This window comes from Pieris napi, chromosome 3 (genome assembly GCF_905475465.1).
Source record: "Pieris napi chromosome 3, ilPieNapi1.2, whole genome shotgun sequence".
NCBI lineage: Eukaryota > Metazoa > Arthropoda > Insecta > Lepidoptera > Pieridae > Pieris > Pieris napi.
In genome coordinates, this window is record NC_062236.1 from 13,027,561 (window position 1) to 13,041,776 (window position 14,216).

Here is a 14,216-nt window from a genome sequence, read left to right on the forward strand (position 1 = left end):
TTTCATATTTGTTTTTTATTTGTATTGTTACCTTCGATTTATTTAAATTCCACGTTTTCGTTGATACAACAAGTAACAATTAACTTAACGGTTATTTTATTAAAGTAAAACTTTTTTTATTTTTTTTATTTGCTTTGATTGTTTGGATGCTCCGAACGGTCTCTTCCGTCACGAATCGATATCCTCTACCCTTGTTTTGCTTGCACTTGTCAATAGATATAGTTTCGAATTCCATTAGAAGACTGGTAAAATCAGTGCTTCCGTATTATTAATTATTTATAATTAATATTATATACGTATATTGAATCAATGCTCTGTTAAGTTAAACGAGTTGTTTCGTCAATTTAAAATATGGGAACGTATTATTACAAATAATTGATTATTATAATATATTGTATTGATATTTATAATAATTTAGTGGCCATTTTTAATTTAGACTTAAAATTTCAACCTATAATAATTGCTAAGGCTGGACAAGTCAAAAATAATTTCTTAATTTCTCTTACTATTTACGGCTCATAGGTGCTCCTGTGCGAAGTAGGGATACGTTTTTAAATCGATTTTTTAAATAAGGGGTTGGATGTAATTTTAAGATACAATAAAATATACTTTTATTTCAACTGATTATATTTAGAGCAGATGTTACAATATTGAATATTTATCAATTTAATTACTTAATTTTGCTCTGTATCCAATTGTAGTTGCCACTGACTGAAGCAAATATATCAGGAAACTTTTCGCCGCAAGGAGTTATTGCCCAAGACACGATTCCTATTTGCAAAAAATCGTTACCTTCTTTAATAACGAGGGGCCCACCGGAATCACCCTGTAAGAGAAGTCAAATAACAATTAAAGTATAAAAACAAACGCGTAGTTTGTAGGTGATCGGTCTTCTATTCCTAAAACACTTTTTTCGTCGATTTTCGGATCTTAATAATCCCGACTCTCGCTCTGTTGACATCAGCAATTTTTGAAATACGTTGAAATTTAAATTTTATCTCAAAAGAATACATTTAAAATTCACATTTGATTTATTTCATTTTAGCTCTGAAACACGTTACATGCGAGAATATTATGAGAAATAAGAAGGCGCTAGACAAGATCACACACAGCAAGGTTTCTAAAACGACTCGGCGAAAGGTCTCCATGGAGTAGCTGTAATGTCCTCCGAGTCATTTTTCATCACAGTTTTATTGTTACTTTACTTACTTGACATGTGCCTTGGTGGGTCGGGCGCCTAGCACAGATTTGTCCATTATCCACGGGTAAAAATTTCTTAGCAGACGTGCGTGACAGTTGTCTATTGCAATCGCTAATACTTATAGTATTGAAGAACAACATTTGAAGATTGTTCGGAGAAATTGTCTTTTCCTGTAATCAAACATTGTATTAAAAGTGTTAAAATAATGCGTGTCATGAAGGTCATTTTGTAACTCCTTTTATTGTTAATGATGAATATAAATCTGAAATATTGTTACGAAGACGGGTTGAACTAATTGTTTTCTCGATTTTAGAAACAATTTAGAGAAGTTTACTGCCAGCTAGAAGATAGGCACGGACACATACTAGAAAATTGAAATTTACATAATGTTACCCTCGTTTTCAGATTCCCAAAATGATCATTGCGATGGTGGCATTTTCAGGCTATTTCAGAGCCAGCATAGTTATCTGGTACAGTTCTGAGGACTGTACCAACCCGTATTCAGGCGCTTTTAGGACCGGTTATATCCCTTCGATAAAGGAACATTCTAGAAGTATCCTTTCTAGGTGTCGGACAAAGACGGACTAATACACGAAAGAGAAGGAAGCCCAGAACCTTCTGGAAGCTAGACTAAATATTCTTAAATGCAGTACGACAAGGACGGAGTGATGTTCGGGAGGGATAAAGAGCACGTACGTTTTGAAATTGTGCAAAAAGTATAGAATATCTACTACCCAGTGCCACTCCTACAGAAAGTTCTCGAATATCGTTCACAATTATTCCCAGGGATTCCTTCCGTCCTGCCCTTCAGGCGATTGACTGACCCGCAACGGCCCGAGCTGAAGTCCGAGTCTCTCAGGAGACGCTCCTGCACTCTAATTGTGGGTAAAAGTCCATTCCGGTCGAGCTACGCTCGCCAAAACAGCTCGAGCTGTGCTGTAAAGGCCCTTAAGGCGAACAGCGAAAATCTATTTTAAAACAATGTATATGGTCACTAGGCCAAAAGGCTTTTGAGTTCCATATTTCTTGACTTTTTCACCGGTTATTACCGGAGATACAATAGTAATTTCTCGTTGGAAGAATATGACAAAATTTAAATACCTACTCACTTTGTTTACGTATCCCCAACCGGTCAAAAGACATTTCGTTCCAGCGGGTATCTGACGGTTGGACAACCCAATTGGTTGAACATTGTTGTTGTATTGGATGCTGCCTTCGACTTGTATGACGCCTACGTCATTCTTCGCTGTGACCTTTGAAAACTGCTCATGAGGCACCAATCTCTTAATCTTGTAACGCTGGCCACCTGATTTGATCTGGTGACTGCCAACTACTATAGACATAGCGTTGGGACGCCACCTATAAGTTATTATAAGTATATCATCATTAAAGTTCGTCGTTCCACTTGAAATGTTACCTTAAACACATTTTAAATTATTAAAGTAGAAGTAAACGGAAACGGCTTGTCCTAATTTGCCACACCAGGTTCGGGATCATCACGTCTCGGTGTGAGGAAGCAAGTACATGTGAAATATTTTAGCTATCGAATATAACGAAATGAAATTTAAATAGGAATGTAAAATTTTACTCACCCAGCAATGCAATGGGCGGCAGTTAAGACGTACTGTTGATTTATAATAGACCCTCCGCAATTGTTAATTTCTTGATTTCCTTTTTTAACACGAATTGAAACTTGGTACTTAGCCATGCCTGGAGAGGCATTTTGGCCACCTATTATTCGGCTGTCTCCATCTATAGCTTCCGAAACATCCACTTCGCCTGTGAACATACTTTATTTTATTGGGCTACATGTTCAGCGCGGTTCGTGCGCGTTTATCTAAATTGCAATTATTTTGTTGCGGAATTATTTTAAAGCTATGATATCTTCTGAGCAAATCAAACGATGCTACGAACACTTTTGTGCAAAATTAATGTGATGAGAAAAGCGTATTCTATTGGATAGGGATTTATATAAGGGACAATTATTGACGAGACAGCGTAAGGATGACTGTTCGTGAGACAAAATCTACACAATATTGCGTAGAAAAAAAGATATTATTAAATGAAGTTTATCTTACCAAATAGTCCTTGGGACAAAAGAAGTATTATTCCAAAATGAAGAAACATGTTTATTGCAGTCCTGTCCTCGATGTAACATTTCTTATTTTCAGTGGCCTATTTATACTAAACTTTATATGAAAAACTTACACAAAAACATACTTTTTTGGTAAGTACGGAAATTGCCTTAAAAAACATAATTAGTATTGGTACTTATTGCAACGTTTAGAAATATCTAAACGATTTTGTATGACTTGTATGTTTGTTACTTATTGGGATTTCAAGATTTTTATGAAAGAAAGGAAGAAAACGCTAATTACACAGGAATGAAATGTCCAGCCTCTGTCTTCTCAGATTTTAATTTAAAAACAGAAAAAGTACAGAAAATAGGTAGGTAAATTAATAAACTTACATTTTAAGTTAAGGCATAATTCGGCAACAATCATGTGGCGATCACTGTCAATATCAGCGGTATCGGATATTGAGCAACGGGCTTCCCTAGGAGGAACTAGATGGAACCTGTTTTGAGGCGCAGAATGTTCACCTTTTGCCCTGTATCACCTGTAGCTGTAGGTAATGCGCATGAGCGTCGTCCGGATGACGCGGGTCGCGGACTGACCGGGATTTGCTTAGAATAGTGTTAGAATACATAACCCAGCCGACGATTTTTAAATGTACAAACTTTTCCACGTGATAAACATTACTTGAACAAATTAATTACCTTTCTTGGATTTTTCCATAGCAATTAGTATTTTAATTGTATTTGAAAGGTGTTAGTGATAATAATTATTTAAATTACAAAGTTCTCATTAATTTTTAATTGGAATCATCATTATAAGTAGACTAAAGATACAATAACATTTGAAATATAAATTAACGATATAAAAATGAATCAAGGCTTTATTATGAAGAAGGTGATATTTCTGGTAAGATCTTAAGTGGATTGCCTACTACCACATCTGAGGGCTCTTTAGTCCACCTACGCTTAAAGTATACCATAGCCCGCAAAGACTCTTGCTTGCTCTAGCGGGCTAAAATAGGAGACAGTATTCATTAGCGCAGTGGAGTCCCTGCGCGAAATATACGACGTGCCGAGATTCTACGTAAAGTGCGGAAACTTTTAAGTAAGAAAAAAAGAACATAAAAAACGCCGTCATCTACTCTCTAGTACCAATATCCATTATAATAACTGACTCAATAATTTGGTAATATTTATTTTTAGCCATGTTATGCCATGGCGATTTGCAATGTAGTTCTTTAAATGTCGGTTGCATCGCAAACTTGGAAAAATGTTTCATCATTCTTCCATTTATAACTTGAACTTCCAGCTCGGCTCGGCAACTATTGTCATAGATTGACGTTTGACAGAACGGCGCGAACGGAGATTAGGAAAATATGTAAACTGCTCGTTAAGGAAATAGTAACTAAATGTTCTTTTAAAATACAAAAAGTAATAAAAATATAGATTTTGACAATTTTATCATTTGAAAGGGTTTTTACAATAATTAGATATTCGTCAAGTTCGCTAAGGATAATTAAGAATTAGTAATTAAAGAGATTGAAAAAAGCTATTATTTTCTTCATATCGTATGCAAATTGCTTAGCATTACCTAACATGTCGGCGTCGTCTGTTTTTAATTATTGTAAAAGTAATTATTATAAAAGCCAAGGTCGGCGGTATTGAATACAGCCAATTATCATTAACTCCATTATTGGAATCGCTATTGAGAGGTACAGCAGCAGCCTTGGCTTCAGCGTGCCAATCTCATCCCTGAGGTCATAGGTTCGATCCCCGGCTCTGCACAAATGGACTTTCTTTCTATGTTCGCATTTAACTTGGAAGGCTTGCCCTAGAACCAAAAAGTTTACAGCGCGTTTCAGGCATAGATCACCCACTAGCCTGTTAGATTGACAATGAAACAGACACAGAAATCTGAGGCTCGTGCCTCAAAGGATTGTAGCACCATTGATTTATTTTATTTTTATTGGGAGTTAAGGAGTGCGGGAACTAGTACTGGGAAGCTCCCACCAAGATGTGAGAACAATTCTGTGAGTCAACACGAACTTGGATGCAAAAACGTCGGGATCGGTATCGCTGTTGACGTTCATAAGTTTACACTGTGTTACCTAAATGAATAAATGATTTTGACTTTGTTGATTTTGGAAGTTGCAGATTGACCCTGGAGTGAATATGTCTGGCCAATAAACACACCAAGTTACATAGTAATTTACCCGTTTCACTTTTAATGTTTGATGCCGGCAGCTTTTAATGAAAATGATATTGTCATTCTTTACCTGAAAGAACCTATGTCAAAAATCTCTTTTTATATAAAAATATCTTAGAAATGGATTTGTGTTTTCGTTTAATACATTGTGAGAAAAAACGCTAATTTCTTTTTCGGCGAAACGCTTGTAAAGAAAGACATCGTATAGCAATGCGAATTTGCTTTATTCAACATAAAACGAGCTTTTAAAATTTAAAATAAACGTTATTTCCGTATTTTTCTAGAATACTAGCTGACCCGTCAAACGTTGTTTTGCCATGTATATTATTTGTAGGAATCATTGTTTTAGTTCTAGATTTTTTAATGATTGATAAAAAAACAGGGGTATTGTAGAGCGGTGACGGTTAAGGGTTTTATGTATTTTTGTATGTTGTATCATAAAAAAATAAAAGCAAAAAGTTTTGATAACAAATAAAAATTAAAATTTAGGTGTGGGACCACCCTTAACCGATTCTCAGACTTACTGAATATGCATAAAAAATTTTATAAGAATCGATCGAGCCGTTTCGGAGGAGTATGGGAACGAACATTGTGACACGAGAATTTTATATATTAGATTGTCCACACGTGTATTCAATTAATGATTAAAATGAACTCATTAAAGTTGTATGTTTAGTTTAGGTGAAACAATTTGATTCCTAAAATGTAGAATTGTACAATGTACATATCGTCGGTTAAATAGAAAAGTGACGTTATTTGAAAATACCAAATTTTACAGTACACTCATTTAAAGATTTTTGTAAAAACAATAACTTATTTTGACGTGATAACGTCTTTAAAATCGTTTTAGTCGGGTGACATGTTCAGAAACTTGTGTCACACCAAAACCTCACGAGCGCGATCGCAGGTATAACGAGAGAGAGACGGACCGATCTCCCGTCTCATCTCGAGCGCTGCCAGTCATTCCGTGAATGTATGAAGAAAAATGTATATCATAGTCGAATAAGTAAACTTGTCATTTTACACCCGAAATTTATCATCAAAAGTGTGAATAAAACGATAGATGTAATTTAAAATTTGAAAAAATTGTTATCTTCATTAATTCCTTACTTCCCAAAAACTTATATCAACAATAAGACGTTATCACGTAAACATCTCGATCGTAAACCTACTTTACAAACAACCAATATTTTTTTTCTTAAGTTTTTTTTTAAATTACATAAGTGTTACATATTATTAGGGAGATATTTACGTGAGGATTTATTTATTATATTAGGAATTATTTATTATTTTGAATAAATAATTTAAAAATGATGCATTTTCAGCAAAAAAAGAAATTTTTCTATATAAATAAATAAATTGTTGTGGCCCGGATTTTCTAAAAAGTGAAACATAATATAGCAAAAGAAATGGTTTTATAAGGTAAATTGTTTAAATAAAAATTGCAAACTACATAAAATACCAATTCTCAATATTGTTGCCATTGTAATCTAATTAATAATTAAAATTCCTTATTAGATTACAATGGCAACAATATTGAGATCAATGAATTTATCGTGAGCATATTTTAGTAAGAAAATAGAAATAAAAAATGTTTATTTCTTTATGTAAATATTTTTTTTGATGAATATATAGTTCTAAAATATAATATTATTCCAGATCTCCAATGAATATCAAAATAAAATTACAAGTTCGGTTATTGCATTAATTAAAGATTGTGTCAATAAATCAGATAGAGAATTTTTTTTTTTTTTTACAAAATAAATACAAATACAAAGTGTAGAAGGGGCCGCCACTTGTCATACTGCATTATTTTTTTTTGAATTGTTGTTTAACATTTTTAAACGGAAAAATAAATAAGGAGATGCGAGATCTAAAATCACCTGAAGATAAAACCGACGGCTTAGCTCCGTATCCAATCTTGCTACAAACCGATTTGTAAGAACAAATCGTCTAATATGAAGAAGATAAAGTATTAATCTATGTATCGTGATGGTGGCGCTTTGTCTTGATGAATTAGTATAATACTAGTTTAAGTATTGTTTTAAAAACGAGCAGCTTAATCTCAATATATAAATAAAATGGTACAAATAACAACTAATGTTATGTATGTCGAAGCAATTGTGTTAGTGTCAGCTGCCATTGCCATTATAATTTAATAAAATCAAAGTTAAATGAGTGCAAAACCGTTAATACTAGTCGTTTAATTGATATGTCAATGTTGTTAAATCAATAAATGAACAACTATTCAATAGTCGATAATAATAATCACTCAATAGTCATTATTATTATTAGTTATTTTAGTTAGTTATTTTACATTTACTTCAGATCGTATGTTATACATATGTGATGTTAATTAGTTAGAATTCTTAACCTACATAGTATAATAATAATCAAAATATAAAAAGCAAATTTAAAATGGTCCCTGGGGCACCGTATCTTTAACGCTGGTAGCATTTACTCGCTGTATATATCGACTCTTATTCGTTGATCGAGGAAATCACCAGCTCTGGGGTCACCAGTTTATTATTTTATTATTTTCCGCCTGCTCTGCGGCCGCCCCAGCTCTTTTTCTTGTCCGAGGGAGGTGAGACGGAGATAACGTGTCAACACAAGTACCATACCATACCAAATCCCGCCCCATCCTCCAAGGGGCCAACGACATCCCATCCGGACAATAAATATTAATTAATTAAATTAATTATTAAAGTAATCATTTGACACTCATTTCTACGACTGCAGTTTGATTTGAATCGGTAGGGGAACGAGTTCAAGAAATATCTTCAATAATTTATTTGCATATTCTGTGTTTGTTAAAATTCAGGTCAAGCTTTTGGGTCATTGTTCAGGTTATCGTTTGTTGCTTTGTCAACAATCCATCCCTGTATCCGTCTTTCCTGTCGTTCGATAAATTAGGAGTGTTCGATGATTTCAAAATTTGAATTTGAAATTTGCAAAATTTGAAGACAAGCCGTTTGGTCACAATAATTATTTTAAGCTATTGCATAGATTTTATCGCGGGCTTTGAGCGCGGCGACCGAATCAAGAAATTCCGTAACGAAAAAACCCTAACACACGATGACGTAATATAGGTGCGGCAAATAGGCGTTAGAGTGGGACAGAACGCATACAGGGCATTCCCATCTCTCTGACGAGATCGGTGACGTAGCGTAAGCGCGGCCGGTGCAGCCCATTAGAGTGAGATAGACTATATAGGCGTTTTGATCTGAGTCTGGTAGAGTGGTAGATTGAAATAATATCAAAGAAAAAACTTGAATTAATATCAAAGAAAAACAAATACTGCATAAATAAAAAATAAATAAATAATTAGAACTGCATAAGTTGATAAAAAATACTATGCAATAGCTTTACCGTGGCAGTCCCCGAGTGCCACACGTTTTTTATTTATTTGTTTTAATTCTCATTGACAAGTGACGCAAGTAGATGTGACATTGCCGTTTTGTTACGCTTTTGTTGGAAAAGAAACATCGCAATAGTATGATTGTATGCAACTCGTGCATAATAAATCATAATTTCCACACATAAAATACAACACAAAGTAGATTGACTCATTTGTTATGTTTGTTATACTATTATGAAAGATTTTGAACAGTGCACAAAATTCTTTTATGCATTGCTAACCCCCCCCTCCCTCTTTCTTTTGCCTTTTATTGGAAAAGTGAGTTCCATATATATAAAATTCATATGTTTAGTCTATAAAATTTTGGACATAACTGATAAGTTTGCTGACAGTTTCTATAAATCGAAACTAAATAATAACGAATATTCTAAAATTTTGTTCAGTGTCATATCATTTCGATTAATAATAATCAAGGTTTTACCCAACACTGTTTTAAACAAAATTACTAATTATTTATGACAACGAAAATATGTAACATTAATTATCAAGAAAAAATGATTAAATGATAATGATAAAAATTTATCTTACATTTGACTACATTACAAAATAAAACAATATACAAATGAAAATCATTGTATTGCTTATATATTTGCTCGGTTAGTTAGACAATTATTGGTCTCATCACTCATGAATACACTGTATTCAAAATAAGGGGTCATTTTCAGATTGGTGGTTTTATAATTAAAGTATTGAAAGTAACAGTAGTAAAAGTTGATTTTTACACCATAGCAAATTCTTTCACAACTAATCCGACAGGAAAAAAAACAGCAATGTTGTGTAGTAGTGTTAGTGCGGTGAGTTTAATAGGATACCCACGATCGGGACATTAATATAACTAAGTTCACTTGTTTTAAATCATAAATCATTTTTTACATGTAACTTGACATTTTGACTGTTGGTCATCAGTGAGCGACACATTAATTTCACATTTGTTATTTTAGCTCTTCCCAATACTAACGCCATCTATTGCCAAGAAATGTAAACTGAAATTTGAAATATTTTACAGATAAAATCAATTGTTGGTTGCACCTTCACTGTTATACGTTATTATTTGTTGTGTAATTAATTACCTACTACTAACAAAGACAATTAAAGTAATATACCAACAATGTTGGTATAAAATCAATTTACGAAAACACTGCCTATGGTGGGATGGCGTTGCTGATAAGTAGAAATCCTTGATATCATTAAACGTAAGTAAAAAATTGAATCATTCCATAGTATTACTAAAACTCATTTTACATCTTACAACATACACAATTTAGTGTAAATAAATAAATTATGAAAACATACTTTATCTAAATTATTTAAATTGTCTTTAGCAAGCTGTTTTGTAGCTAGTTGTGAGCTCCTTATACCCCAATTAGATAATATTATGTAGATCGAAAAAAGGCGTAAAATAGTTGTCAAATAAATTATTTTAGTCTAAATCATTTCCGGCGTATGCGGTAACTTCATAATATAATCCCGTAAGTTGGTTTCTCCGCTATATTCTCCATTTATTTATTTTTCAATGTAAAAGAGTATAATATCCATTACTAAGCTAATTATATGAAAACAGCAAATCACAAAATGCATTTCGCTATTATCAATAATTTATAATTTAATAATTATTTATTAAAAATTAATAAATAGTTATCAATATTCCGCCACATACAAATATATAAGTAAAAAATTTGTCCTAGGCGCGACAGATAGCCCCATTTGCAGAGGCTGTTTCTATGAATAATTTTAATATAAGATTAAAAAAAAAAATAACATTACGCTCATTCGCTTAAAGTGCAAATCGATTGTTATACATTTTGGTTTAGACAAACAGAACCTCGGAGACTTCGAAATCGGGGTAACTGGTATCCATTAGCTGTTTTACATAAGTGACCTACCTAATAATACCTATACATAATATATGTCATTGTAATGAACAACAGGACATTAACACTACAAAAATGTGTGTGGGATATTTAAATGGATAAATCTAATTTTAATTAAACTTTGTAATACATTATTGTAACTGACAAAATTGCTTTTACATAAAGTAATTACGTAAAAGCATTTTTGATATTCTATGATTAAATTATAAAATAAGAGCACAAATTGATTTAATTTGCAATCAAGAGTAAATTTGTTTTATATCAACGTGAAATGGAGTTTGTTATGCATATGTCAACAGAACTGAACGTTGTTTGTTGCCATTTTAAGTTTGGACTTAAAATTTCTACCTAGAATAAATGTTAAGTCGAAAAGAATCGACTGGGCTATGCTCGTAGGTGTTAGATATAATTGTATCAAGAAAACTTTGGATAGAATAAAATATATTTTTATTTCAAATGATATTTAATTAGATCCGATGTTACAATGTTGAATATTTATGAATTTAATTACTTAATTTTGCTCTGTATCCAATCGTAGTGACCAGGGACTGAAGCAAATACATCGGGATAGTCTTCGCCGCAGGGAACAACTCCCCAGGACACGACTCCTACTTGACGATATTTCCTACCCTCAAAAACTAGGGGCCCACCGGAATCACCCTGCGAGAGAAATTTAATAAGAATTAAAGAATAACAACAAGCATGTAGGTGATTGGTCTTCTGTTCCTAGCACATGTCTTCATCTGCACTTCATTAACACTTTTGAAATACGTTGAAACTAAAAATATTATCAAAAAAGAATATTTTTAAAACTCACATTTGATTTGTTTTATTTTTGCTCCCAAACATCACATATGTTACAAGGAGGGCAATCAGATACTTATGAAAATATGTTGTAGTAAGGATAATTATGTGTTACATTACTTACATGGCACATGCCCTGGTTGTTCGGGCGCGTAGCACATAATTGTCCATTATCCAAGGGCAAACCCCCCCGATAAGCCGCGTTTTTATACAATTTTTGATTGCACTCGTTATTACTTATAATTTGGAAGTACAACATTTAAAGATTGTTTGGAAAAAGGTTCTTTTTCTGTAAAATTAATCAACATTTATTATAAGTATGGAAGAAATATGAAATACAAATAAACTTAATTATGCATGTGTTGAAATTAGAAAAATTGAACCCTAGTTTACTAACTCTTATTATAAGTACATCTCTGGTTTATGCTGGCAACCCTCACACATCACCGTTATTTCTCATTTAAATCATCAGCACGCTCTTCAAACGGTCAGGTTTGTATCGCTTTTTATTATTATTAAATTTAAATTTGATATATATGGTGACTAGGCCAAAAGGCGTTTGTGTTCCATATTTTTTTACGTTTTCACTGACAATTCCCGGAGAAATAAGAGTTGTCTCTTGTTGGAAGAATATGACAAAATTAATATACTCACGACGTCTATTTGTCCCCAACCGGTCAAAAGAGATTTCTTTCCAAAGGGTGGCATTCGTTTGCACAACAAAATTGGTTGAACATTGTTGTTGTATTCGATGTTGTCTTCGACTTGTACAACGCCTATGTCATTCTTCCCTTTACCCTTTGAAAATCTCTCATGAGGCACCAATTTCTTAATCTTATAACGCTGGCCACCTGATTTGATCTGGTGACTGCCAACTACTACAGACAACTCGTTAGGTTGTTTCCTATAAGTGATTTCAAGAATATCAATAACATACCAATAAAGTTCTACGTTCCACACGAAATGATAACTTTTACACATTTTAAATGATTAAAATAGATGTAAATGGAAACGGCTTTGTCGACATCTGCCACACCACGACTCGGTGTGAGCAAGCAAGGAGGGGAAAATATATTTTAGCTACCACATACAACGAAATAAAATATAAATAGGAATGAAAAATTTTACCCAACAATGCAATGCGCGGCAGTTAAGACGTACTGTTGATTCAAAATAGATCCTCCGCAAGTGTGCCCTTCTTTCTCTCCTACATGAATACGAATTGAAACTTGGTACTTAGCCATGCCTGGAGTGGCATCTTGGCCACCTATTATTCGGCTGTCTCCATCTACAGCTTCCGAAACCTCTACTTCGCCTGTGAACATACTTCACTTTATTGGGCTACATGTAAACGCGTCAATCTGAGTTTCAATTATTTTATTGCGATTATTTTAAAACTATGATATCTTCTGAGAAAATCAAACGATGCCACGAACAATTTTCCTCACAATTAAGCGCTTTCTTTTGGATAGCGACTTATATAAGGGACAATAATTATTGACGAGACAGCGCTAAGGATGACTGTTCGTGAGACAAAATCTAGACAATATTGCGTATAAAAAAAGATATAATTAAATGAAGTTTATCTTACCAAAGAGTCCTTGGGACAAAAGAAGTAATATTCCAAAATGAAGAAACATATTGTTCATTGCCGTCCTGTCCTCGGTATAACATTTCTTATTTTCAGCGGCCTATTTATACTAAATTTAATATGAATAAATTAGCAAAGATATACTTATTTTGTAAGCACGGAAATTATCTTTAAACAAATAATTAGTTTTGGTACTTATTAAAACGTTTAGAAATATCTAAACGATTTTGTATAACTTGTATGTTTGTTACTTATTGAAATTTCAAGATTTTGAAGAATTAAAGGAAGTAAACGCTAATTTCAAAGGGAATGAAATTCCCAGCCTCTGTCTTCTCTTTAAAAAGAAAAAAAAAGAACTAGGTGGAACCTGTTTTGAGGCGCAGAATGTTCACCTTTTGCCCTGTATCACCTGCAGCTGTAGGTAATGCGCATGAGCGTGGCGGCAGCAGGTCCAAGCCTAGGACGTGGATGACGCGGACTGGCCGGGATTTGCTTAGAATAGTGTTAGAATACATAACCCAGCCGACGATTTTTAAATGTACAAAGTTTTCCACGTGATAAACATTACTTGAACAAATTAATTAACTTTCTTGGATTTTTCCATAGCAATTAGTATTTTAATTGTATTTGAAAGGTGTTAGTGATAATAATTATTTAAATTACAAAGTTCTGATAAATTTTTTAATTGGAATCATAAAGGGTTAAATTAATGTAAAATAGATCTAGTATGGCTTCGTCTTCGAGAATAGATTACCACTAACTCTAACTAACTACTTTACGACTAACATTTTACTACCAATATTTATCTATAAGTAGACTAAAGATACAACAACATTTGAAATATAAATTAACGATATAAAAATGAATCAAGCCTTTACTATTATTATCATGATTATGAAGAAGGTGATATCTCTGGTAAAATCTCAAGTGGATTGCCTACGCTTAACCTATACTTTAGCCCGCAAAGACTCTTGCTTGCTCTAGTGGGCTAAAATAGGAGACAGTATTCATTAGCGGAGTGGAGTCCCTGCGCGAAATATACGAC

At 33.2% G+C, this 14,216-nt stretch overlaps 1 protein-coding gene across 2 annotated transcripts; it reads right to left on the minus strand.

The window, feature by feature from the left end:
* Window positions 1-609: 609 nt before the first annotated feature.
* LOC125063811 (chymotrypsin-2-like) lies at window positions 610-13,244 on the minus strand. Of its 2 annotated transcripts, none has more exons than XM_047670454.1 (5): window positions 13,172-13,244; window positions 12,709-12,895; window positions 2,311-2,560; window positions 1,210-1,371; window positions 610-826 (listed from the first exon to the last, which is right to left on the minus strand). In XM_047670454.1, exons 1-5 carry the CDS (start codon window positions 13,227-13,229, stop codon window positions 671-673), a joined length of 813 nt encoding a protein of 270 aa, XP_047526410.1. In that variant the 5' UTR covers window positions 13,230-13,244; the 3' UTR covers window positions 610-670. The 2 variants fall into 2 exon arrangements, with proteins under 2 accessions (XP_047526410.1, XP_047526411.1); XM_047670455.1 differs by lacking the exons at window positions 12,709-12,895; window positions 13,172-13,244 and adding exons at window positions 2,794-2,980; window positions 3,280-3,404.
* Window positions 13,245-14,216: the final 972 nt, after the last annotated feature.

Excerpts from the sequence above, each read along its gene's own strand:
- LOC125063811 (XM_047670454.1), bottom strand. The coding sequence starts at position 13,229 with ATGAACAATATGTTTCTTCATTTTGGAATATTACTTCTTTTGTCCCAA. Across the intron at positions 1,372-2,310 it reads GTTGGGGATACGTAAACAAA|GAAAAGACAATTTCTCCGAA; the intron begins GTGAGTAGGTAT and ends GTTTGATTACAG. Across the intron at positions 827-1,209 it reads CCCACCAAGGCACATGTCAA|GGTGATTCCGGTGGGCCCCT; the intron begins GTAAGTAAAGTA and ends CTTCTCTTACAG.